This window comes from Nelumbo nucifera, chromosome 2, assembly GCF_055504915.1.
Source record: "Nelumbo nucifera cultivar China Antique chromosome 2, China Antique-T2T, whole genome shotgun sequence".
In the NCBI taxonomy this organism is placed as follows: Eukaryota; Viridiplantae; Streptophyta; class Magnoliopsida; order Proteales; family Nelumbonaceae; genus Nelumbo; species Nelumbo nucifera.
In genome coordinates this window covers 8,947,769-8,959,078 of record NC_142650.1, presented here as the reverse complement: position 1 = coordinate 8,959,078, position 11,310 = coordinate 8,947,769, and the positions used below count along the sequence as shown (strand labels likewise).

General features: G+C 37.7%; 1 protein-coding gene across 3 annotated transcripts; it reads right to left on the bottom strand.

Annotated features, from left to right (window-relative positions):
* Positions 1 to 1,120: 1,120 nt before the first annotated feature.
* Positions 1,121 to 7,714, bottom strand: LOC104594876 (glycosyltransferase family protein 2). Of its 3 annotated transcripts, none has more exons than XM_010255409.3 (4): positions 7,327 to 7,714; positions 4,892 to 6,024; positions 3,403 to 4,073; positions 1,121 to 2,459 (listed from the first exon to the last, which is right to left on the bottom strand). In XM_010255409.3, the coding sequence occupies exons 2-4, from the start codon at positions 5,992 to 5,994 to the stop codon at positions 1,438 to 1,440; spliced, it is 2,796 nt and encodes a 931-aa protein (XP_010253711.1). In that variant the 5' UTR covers positions 5,995 to 6,024; positions 7,327 to 7,714; the 3' UTR covers positions 1,121 to 1,437. The 3 variants fall into 3 exon arrangements, with proteins under 3 accessions (XP_010253711.1, XP_010253709.1, XP_010253707.1); XM_010255407.3 differs by lacking the exon at positions 7,327 to 7,714 and adding an exon at positions 6,502 to 7,003; XM_010255405.3 differs by lacking the exon at positions 7,327 to 7,714 and adding an exon at positions 6,240 to 6,447.
* Positions 7,715 to 11,310: the final 3,596 nt, after the last annotated feature.

The window sequence follows — 11,310 nt, the reverse complement described above, 5'->3', positions numbered from 1 at the left end:
TGTTTTATGTGTCTGACGGAGGAGTTCAAAAGTCCAATATAATTTCCTTGTTTTAGCGGTAAAGCTGATAAAAAAAAAAATCCAGTTCACAGGGTTATCAAGTGGCCATATTGGGCTCCAGAAGGGAGGATGGGTGCTGCTTTTAAGAGTTATGGACGGCTTAACTGTGAAAAGTTAGTTCTCTTTGCGATTACAAAGGTTTTGCAGCAGGAACTAGGAAGCATTACTAATCTGCCCTCAAAATGTCATCTTCTCTCTTGGGTCCTTGCTTAAATTCTTGCTTCTTTTAAATTTTTTGAGTTACAAAGAAAATCGATGCATCCTAAAACATAATTCCCAATTGGGAAACTGCAGAGATAATGCTGAAATTTAGTAAAACAAAGAATATAAGAAACAGAGACACCCAAACCCAAATCAGAGTCTTGACTTAGGCTCAAAAGGAATAAAATATATATACAGTATAAATAATACAAAATACAAGGTTTTACGCTCTATATATTTATATTAACTGAGTTCGAATATCAGCTGTACAATTTGTGATAGGTTACTTGGATAATCATCGCCAATATCAAGTCACCGACACCTCTGAAGTCTGGATACAAGGTGAAGCTACCGAAAGGACGACTCTCTCTCTCTCTATATATATTGGCACCGCCTTGTCTCGAGGCTTGGACAGGTGCATGTGATGTTCAATCTTCACACAGAAATGCTTATTATTATTATTTTTTTGCCTTTTTTGTTTCATTTGCATTCACTGATGCAAAATTTACGTCTAAAAATTTAATTTGAAATTTATATCACCTTCCTTCTATCTCAATTATTTCTTATATAAATGGGACTGTATCATCCTGTTTCCTACTTCATTGCAAAACAATTCCTATTTCCATCGTCTTACATACAAGGTGGGATGGGACTACATCATTCTATTTTATATTTTATTTTTCACAAATAAATAAGATCAAATCTAAAGCAAAAGTAAATTAAAATTTATGCTCAATCTATTTATACTTCCATGCATTTACACCAGTGCAAATGATATTTGTATTGCAATTCTATGCGGCCGGTAATCGGTTCAAAACAACCAAAACCAATCCAAATCCAAATAAAATCTAAACATGTAATCGAATTTGAGAGAGAGAGAGATTCAAATTAATTCCCGTTAATAGAGCCACTTTGGCTACATTTATGAGCAAAGACACCCTCAATTAAAGGGTTTAGTAAACAAGACTGATTAATAGAACCGTCCCCCTCATCACTGATCTCCCCTCAAGAAATTTCATTTCTCTAGTCGTTTGCATGGGGAATCAAATAAGTAAAAAATAGCTCCCGTCTTTGACATAAATCCAAGACCCCAACCCATATATGTTTAAGAAAGAATTATGCTAACAAATATATGTAAAAAGAATGATAAATGATTAATTAACAACAATTGAAAATTCAGAATTTTTCACAGCGGCTAGGCAAACCAGTTTCATTATCAACCACCACGATCTCTGTCATATTATTGCAACCAAGCACATCTTGCCCCAGTTTTGCTCCTGCTGCCTTGAGCCCCCTCAGAGACATTGCCTGGTTGAATAGGTTGAGTGCAGGCAACCTCGACGCCGGAGGCAACTTCCCCCCTGGCAGCAACCCCCGGAAGTCTTCCTTCAACAGGGGCACTTCAAAATCTGATTTGTCATGTCTAACCACGTTATCCTTGGCGCTAATGTGAGCCCCAGGCTCCATATGGTTTGTGGAAAAGCTGGTTTGATTGGGGAAGTTCGGATACAGACTCACATAGCCTCTGAGGTACATCATATCGATGAGAAACTTCTTCCATGAAGCTTGCCAACCGTTGGTTCTAGATTTTGGAATTTGAACTGGGTTTTGCTTAGCATCTTCCGTGAACCTCATGTTCATGTAAACATAGAATTCCCTCCAGTGCTTGGGGAAGAAAACAGCACCCCAGCTGCAAGGCAGCTGATGGAGATATGGTGTATTTGGATGAATGTGCTTGAAGAACTCAGTTGCATTCCACTTGGGTCTCTCTTTCACTACTTCAACCAATCTTGGGGTGTAGAGAGAGATGGAGGACAGCTCAGGGAGTGAGACCTGTGGATCGTAGTGGTAGGCCAACAGGGCGTATTTAATCCAGAGATAATAGTATGGAGACACTTCTATGTCATCTTCAAGTAGGAGACCATAATCATCATCAGATGATGGATACCAACTCTCACTGACAGCTCGGATAAGCCCTCCTTGGATGATTCTTCTCCTCAGGGTTTTGGGGCCATGGGGCCACTGGAATGAATTCACCAGCCTCACTGTCTCTTCATCCACTTTGCTGTCAACGTTGAAGCTAATGGGAATCTCATCCCCAAGATAGTGAGCATCACTCAGTGATTTCAGAAGCCTTCCCAGAGAAGAAGCACGGTTTTGGGTAACGATGTTTACTGAGATTCTCATCCGGTTCCAATCTGTATGTAATAATAACAAGAGTTGATTAGATCATTCAACAATGAAGTAACAGAGGATAAATCATACTATTTCTATATATGCCAACTTAACCTGAATTAAGGCATATCCCTTTTAAGGGAACTCAAGAAAACTTATTTACTGGTATTAAACCTGATCATGTTTACCAAATAAAATAAAAAAAAAGGAATTAAACTTGATCAAATCCACCAGTTACAATTCAAAATCAAAACTTTACATACCATATTCAGCCAAGAGGGAATATATGAACATGGAGAAATCAGCCTTATAGTTATAGGAATTAGGAAAGCACTCATCAGTAAGGGAGTAAGGGGTATTCTCCAATGTGAATTGTTTTTTCCTGTTTCAAGTTCCAAAAACAAAAGAAAACCAGCTGGTTTGAAAACAAATTGGTTCTTAAAACAAAAACACAGAAAACATGTTTTTGGTTATGCGTGTGTTTTCAAAACTGAAACCAAAAACATGTTCTTTAATTTCTAGTATAAAGAACATGCTTTCATCTGTTTTTGTTTCAAGAACCATCATTTTGATGGTTTCAAAAACATGTATTGTTTTTTGAAACAAAACCAACTTGTTTTTGCTTTTCAAAACAAAAATGGTTCAAGAACGTATTTTTGTTTTTTTGCTGAAGTGGCAATTTCAGAAACAAATGAAAACAAAAACATTCATGTTGTAGAATGCCTCCTATATCTTGATTGAGAAATTTGAAAAACCGAGTTGTGAAATCCAGAAACTTGAAGAGCTCATAAACTGAGGAATGAGCCATGTTTCAAGTTGATTGGGACCTGATCCTTTTCTAGTTCACATTGACTTTCGACTTTTAACCCTGGACAATAAACGTATTTCCTCGATTTTCACTTTAATAATTAAGAAACTAAAATATGTCCTTGTATTAGTCTGTAAAACATAAGTTACAGTTCTTACTTGGCAATGCTGTTGAACGTAGGTCAGCCATCCAGAGAACATTGGGCACAGAAGATCTTGGTAGTAGAACCAGGGTTGTACTGTTTGAATTAGTCTCTGATGCCATTTTCAGAGCTTTCTTAACATTCAAATCAACATCAGCCACAGTAATCAGCACACTGGGATTGTGGATTTTAATCAACCCTTTCATGCTTGAGTACACAGCTTGCAAGACAGGCACCTCTGAATCTGAGACACCAGAAAGAGCTCCAATCGCCAAATCAAAAATCTTGAATCTTCTTTCTCTGCAAACTGACTTGGGCCAGTTCAAAGCAGTTGCAGCTTCTTCACAAGGACAGTAACTGCCTCCAGAGACAGCAATATAAGCCTTCTTGCCAACTGTGGACCTGAATTTTTCAAGAAGGGGCGCTAGTGCTTTTACTTCATCAAGAGAATGGGCATAAAAGAGTGCATCTATTTTCTGAGGATGCATTGCAGCCCACTGAGTCACATAACCTGTAGAGAGAGCTCGCCACCATTGATCATCTCGGACTTGAACAATGTCTTTGAAGATTACTGTGGTCTCAGACACATAAGCAAGCCTGTGTTCACTGTCACCCCAAGTTTCCTTGTCATTTTGGTCAACTGGAAGAACAAAAGATCCCGCATTTCTGTACTTTTGAAGTTGATAACTGCATGGTTTTATGGATTGGGGCCATGGACAAATGAAGCAAAGTCAGATAGAAGAGACACACATAGTATACAAGCTACAATAATAAATTATAAAATTGGTCACAAGTAGGGGTGTCAATGGACTGGTTTTGGGTTGGACTTGGTCCAAATCAAAATCAATTTGGGCGTATTGGACGGAGTCAACAGACCAATAAGACATGTTGAATTGGACCGGTCTAGACTTAATGGTCCACAGTATTTATTCGATTGGATTGGACCTGGTCTATCCGTAATGGATTTATATTGGATTGGGTCGAATTGAACCAATATCTGGTCCATTGATAAAAATGTAAGAATGCAGATGTCAAAATGGACCAGGTTTGGGTTCAAACCAATCTAAATTAAAACCAATTCGAACAGATTGGACGCTCCAGACATTGAATTGGACCAATCCAAATTGGTCCAAAGTATTCATTGGATTGGATTGTACCAGGTTCATCTTTAATGAACTCATATTGAACCGGATCGGATTGGACCAAATCCGGTCCAATTGACACCCCTAATCACAAAAGAAAGAAGTAGAAGTACCCATTACTATTGGCTATCTTCTGAATATACTTTATTAAACTCAACAGATGATCAAACTAAATTAACAACTTTCCGGGTGAATCAATATATACAAATGATATGAAATCTATTTTTTTTCTCTATTAGAAATCGGAACTTTGGAAGTAATATATGTTAGTTTCAATAACTTGTTGAAAATTTCTAGTCCAGATTCAGAACTGATCCAAATGAATAAAACGAAGAAGGCACATTAGGAATGGCTAAGAAGTACCTGAGGTGCAGATCTTCTCCAGTCATGAAGGTGAATGGTGTCTCAATAAAAAGTGTTTTAACAAGCTCGGCTGATAAAAACCATGAGCTAGACAGAAAATCCACCTGCACAATTCTGTCAACTGTGATATCATAGGCAGGGTCAGGCAAATAAAGTCCTGCTTCCTTGGAACGAAACTTTCTGTAGCTTGGGAACGTATAGTCCTTCTGTCTGAAAGGCAAGATCCTTCCTATGCTGCCCAGCACCGAGTTCTTGTACTTGTTCGTCCCCGCCACATGGGCCATTATCTGTAACATCTTCCTTCCAGGTATCATGTCGTCGTCTAGGATGTATACCAGATCGGCTTCTGTCTGTAGGGCCATCTGAAACCTTCCATAGTATTTGAAATCGTAGCTAGAACTAATAAAACTGATCCTCGAATCATTGTAGCTGTCCACAATCCTCTTCAATGAGAGCTCATTTGGGCTTCCAAATGAGAGCACCCAGATACTGTGGAAGGGAAGGGTCTGCTGAAGCAGGGAATCAAGCTGGGAGCAAAGCGTTTTCCTCTTGAAATGGTTTAAAATCACAGTGATTTTTGGGATGTTAGGGCCCCGCAAATCCCATTTCGAGCTCATAGCCATCAGCTGGGAGAGAGTCTCTGTCCCAATCGTCTTGCTTTGGAACTCCAAAACCTCATCATAGAGCTCCCTCTTCAACTTGATCATCTGAGCATCATTCGACTTTTTCTGTACGAAATCAATCTTCTCATGTTCACAGACCTCAGAGGGTGTTATAGGGGGGATTTCAGCTCGAAGGAGGGAAGAAGCTTCTTGGTAGTGTCCGAGAACATGAGGTTGGATAATGAACTGCTTCCAGTGCTTGGCAATTCGGCTGGCCCATGCGAAGTCTGGTTTTGTGCGTAAATCTACAGTGGGGCTCATGTAATACAGAAGAAAGGTGGCATAAATTGCAAAGGCGAACTGGAGACAGGTTAGAGCAGTGACAAGGCGAGCAGATGCGCTTCTTTGAGCTTTCATCTTGGCCTTTCCGCCCACATACTCATTGATCATCCCTTCCAAGTATTCCCCACTTCTCATAGTGGGCGCCCGAACTAAACCCATTTCACAAATTTGAGTACGGAGGAAGTTGATCTACAAACAAAAGCAGAGCACACCGTTTTCAGTCAAAATCGTCGGAAACACGGAGCCCAAATTTCAAACTGACAAGCCAAAACTAAACCAAAATTTATGGAATCAATTATCAATGGTTTATGAATTATAAAAACCAAATAAAATCATTCAAGAATGTCTGGGTTCTTTCGATACCCAAACTTCTAAGCAACAAGGAGAACAGCCTCTCCCCCTACTTGAAAAATATAGGTTCGTAGCACACACGAACTTCAACACCAAGAACAGAAGCTGAAATCAGTATTATGTGGTAAAACAGACCAATTACGATTTCCAATGAAACATAATGAGAGATAACAGACTCCGGGAAAGAGGTAAACCAAAAAAAAAAGGAGCCGGAAAGGAGATTCTATACTAGAGAAGAGAAGGAAGAAGAGGTTTCGTTGAATTCTGAAGCGCAACGGATCGTGTGCCAAAGGTTTAAAGTTATAAGGAACTAACCCCATGCAAAATGCATCAAAAGGTCACATGGACGTTAGAAAGTTTAACGCGTTCCCTTCATTACTCATACAATTCCCCTCTGCGACACCAATGAAAAGCCGGTTTTGATGGCGAGAAAGAGGGCAAACCCAGCGTTTTTGGCACTGCTCTCTCTGTACTCTCTTCATTAATTTCTTTTGTACCCTTTCTTTCTTTGCACGAAATGTAAACAAATCTTGAAACTGAAATATATTCATTATTTACAGTTAAAGAGAACCCAAAAACTATATTTCTTCCTTTTTTTTTACTTCTCCAACATAAATTTGCAGAAAATCCGCTGAAGCTTAACCATACCCAATACTCGAAAAAATATTTATAAAGAAAAAAAATCTGTTTTATAACATTTGCTAAATATCTAATCAAACCAAAGAGATTTACTTCCTTTTTCCGGAAAAAAATCACTAGAACTCATTATTCACAACTTTTGCCCATAAATGCAAAAAACAAAATCAGAAGATTCTTTTACTTTCAATTTCGAATAACCTGAGTCCATGATAAGTTGACAACTTAATAACGACACTCATATAAACGAATCAGAAAATTAAAAAAAAGAAAAGAAAAAGAGAATATTCCGAGTCTCTGAGTTGGAATTTTTATCTTCCAAAGAACTCAAAGCCTACTAAAATGCAAATCCCCAAACCCCTAAGCATGTACTAAAAATATAAAAATGGGAAATTTTGTCAAACGCAAATCCCAACGATCAGTAGTTTATGCCCATAGAAGCCCAAAGCGGCAGGCCTAAAGATAGAAGAAAACGAAGACAGCGGAGAGGCAAACACACTCTACCTTGATATAAAGAAGAAGAATAATCCTTGCGACCGCAAGCTAAAACTTCAACAGACCGCCATTAATGCATCTGGAGAGGTCGCGTTAAAAACCAGAGAAGAAAATAATTGAAAAAAGTTGGAGACCTTAAAGAGATTTAAATAGAGAGAAAGAAATCGTAACAGTTGACTTCGTACGTATGTATGCATGTATGAAGATCGCAGCATTCTTTGGTAATGCCTTTTTGCCGAACTTTGGCAAGTTGAACGTAAGAAACCCATACAACAGTATTTGCAATTTGCTTGCAGGAGGGAGAATTCAAATCTGTTTGGTTCGGTTGCTTATTGAAGAAAAAGAACCATAAACACATTTTTTTCTTTAATTTTGTTTCACTTAGTCAAGGCTTTTACAGGGGAGCCTGGGAGGTGAGTCGGCAATGAAGCAGGAGACGTTAGTATCTGGGATTTCATAGTTCTAGACAGTTTACTTTCCACTAAGAACTAAATTGAAGAAATGGTTCTACTGTCGATTTTCAGAGCAAACATAAATAAAGGGAAAATAAAATAAAGAAAGGGCATGACAAAAGTGTAGCCAATTACCAAAATAAACTTTTATTGTGATTGGTCAAACTTCTTCAGGTATAATACCTTTTTATTGGCTGACGGGGCACGTGGGTTCAATCGGGACGGGTTAGGTTGGGTTGAGGTTGAGGTCAACCCTGACCTGTATGAACCCCAACCTTAAATCTAAACCAATTTCATGACGAAAATTATGATGTCAGAAATAGATGATATCGGAAAGGCTTTGATAATCAGAAATAGATGATACCGGTTGATTGATTGTAAGTTTTTTCGGTATTATGTTTTTTTTTGGCATCATAGACAAATCCAATTCCATGTTGAAGGTTCAAAATATCCCAATATATATATTTTTAGGGTTATCATTATATAAATAAGTTAGAAGATTTTAGGGTCATGTTACTGGTCAAAGGAAATTCTAAATTCTTGATTTTGCATATCAAGATGACCGAGAGACTCTGAACCTTAGTTGGGTCAGGATTTTGAGTTGAGTTTGGATTGATCCAATATTCCAATTTCTTCTCTTTTATTAAAATCTTCCTATGTCGTAAATTAACAGCTAAACTTATTAATGGGTTAAGTGTTAACCCAATTTAAATATTGTGTATTATTAATTTTATACAAATACGAAGAAATGCGGTTTGAGTTGGGTCAGGTTGCCTAAGGCCTCAACCCTAACCCATCTTTAACCTGATCTAACCCATCCTTTTCGGGTTGGGTTTAAGGCTTTAAGCTAGCCCAAGTTGCAACCGGGACCTTACGGAACAATAACGCAAAGCTTTGGAGCAAATTTGGAAATCCAATAAAGTAATAACGATGGTTTGGAAAATTGCGCATTTTTTAATTAAGAAATAACAGATAAGACCGGCCAAGTTTATACTGTTGGCTATTGTATCGGCCGATATTTGAGGAGATTGAAAATATAATCTACCTTCTCATTAAGAGTACTGAAAACTCTGAATGCTTTGCTTGAATCTCAAATTATGTAAGAGTTAAGACATTGACACTATTAATATTTAAACTAATTTCCCGTTGAAGATTCTTGATGGGGATCCAGCTCCCAAAGTGATCACCAAAAAAATTCTTCTGTACGCCATCACGTTAATATACCATTGGGTTGTTCTATGGAATCTCTGATATGGATCCGGTTGGTTGAACCCAGTTATCGGGTGAGGTTATCCAGAATAGGTTGGCGACCCGACATCTCAGACTAAGCTCAAAAAACCTGATCAAGCCGGTTGAGCCAGGGCTTGATTAAGAAAATTAAACCTTGTTTTTAATTAAGCTCTATGCTTCCATTAATTCATCAATTTAACACGGTTTAAGCTGTCGGTCCAAACAAATTGACCCTTTCTGTTCACTTATATATGCTTGCTCTTGCTAATAATCGTTGGACATCATGAACACAAAGTTATATTACTCATCTTAACTTCATACACACATATTTATTGCTCTTGCTATGGAACCTATCCAGTGCTTATTGGAGGAATCTTCCCTCTCACCATGGTCCATACACATATATTATGGACTGCAGGCGGCTTCTTCTCTGTTTTGATTCAATTTTCGTTTATCATGTCAAGAGGAACTTCAAACTTGCTAAAATTGATGTCAATGGTCATTGTTTTGGGGTGGGTGACACTCCCTCTTGTATTTTTCTTCTGCTTAATTCTGATTTGTCTCCCGTTGAGACTACTGGAAACCTATACTTTATAAGTAAATGAAGGTTGGCTTTAGGCCTTTCCAACTCAAAAAAAAAAAAAAAAAACTTCAGCTGAGACCTCTAATTGAATGGTTTTTATACTCTAAAATTATAACAAACTCTACTCTCTCTATTTCTCCACACCAGATGATTCTTAACTTGTTATTTTGAGTCTGATTCTCCAACTTAACGTAACGCTAACTTTGTACTAAGTTGTACACTAACAAATGAAAATTCATTGGATGGCTTTGATTGGTCAAACTCTCAAACTTGAAGAATAAATGAAACATTTAAGAGTCCGTCCAATCAAAATCACTCCTGAAAATTTTGATGAATGTCCATTGGTTTGTATAGTGTACGTAGGCCTTAATATATATATATATATATATATATATATATATATATATATATATATATATATATATTAAATATATGTAAGAGATCCAAACTGTCTAAATATGCGTGATTTGTATAGTAATCATGTATCTGATTACTTACCACACTTGTCAATAGCTTTTGGAATAATTTGGTATACTAATTAAAGTTAATGATATGGAATATTAATTACTCAGACTTAACACATCTCCTTGATGGTGAAATGTGATAATTAGCTAAGTAAGACACTTCTCTTCTAAATCTCGATCGCAACAATTACTCACCCCTTAGCAGTTACCATGTAACTTGCAGTAATACAGGTCACGTGTTAAGAAATATATGCACGTGAGTTGCCTACCACGAAAACGTGGAGGTGTTAAGAATGATTAGAGGAATCATGAGAGCATTGATTAAGAGATAAGTGACTCATCCTAATTCCCAAAGGACCAAGTAAGAAAGTGAGCAGCAGTGGATGGTCAAAATGTCAAATGTCAACTCAAAAGAAAATTCAACTTTCCATGGTTGGTCAGTTTTGTTGGAAAACCCCCAACTCAACTGAGACCTACCTATTCACCCATTCACAGGTGGCAATTTTTTTTTTCTGTTCTGGTGGGCAACTGAGATTTGACTTGGGAAGAAATTAAAACTAGCGATGAGAGATCCATGGATCCATCCATGTAGTAGTGGAAGCCACATAAGCAAGAATATCGCGAATGGCTCGTTCTATATTTTCCCAAATCTCCCACTCTCCTTTTGCTGGAGAAAAGGAAAACAAGACTTAAGTATTAAAATACCTAACAATATAGAAACGTAGGTATTCAGAAGTCTGAGCCTGAGGCTGAGGGACTCCATCATCTCCATGTGCAATTGCCCTTTGCCATACCATAATATATAGTCAATGTAAAGAAACTGGTCTATATTTTGTTTTTCTTTTCTTTTTCAGTTTTGTGGAGTAGTACCTAATACTAATACTAGCTAATGTATATCATTTCACATGGTTTAGACTTTAGAGCCCCTTAATTTGAAGGAGAGATAGTAGGTCGTATCACCTGTCTCTCTATATATGTCAATAAACATGGCTGGCTCTTATCCATATATACAATATTAATTAAAAACAGCGCCAGGCCGGCCCAGACCTCAGCTTTATCGCAATGTTGGTCAGGGGTCAAAACCCACGGAAAAGGGAGGACTTAATTAATTTCCTCATTTAGCTGGCTGCTCTATTCCGCCTTGCTTTGGTATTGAGGGAAGAACTATATCTGATGTAACCGTTTTTAGTCACGTACTATTTTTTGTGATGTATAAATTTTTTGGCTAAATATCTCGTTGTTTGACCCGGTGGTGACGTGCCTT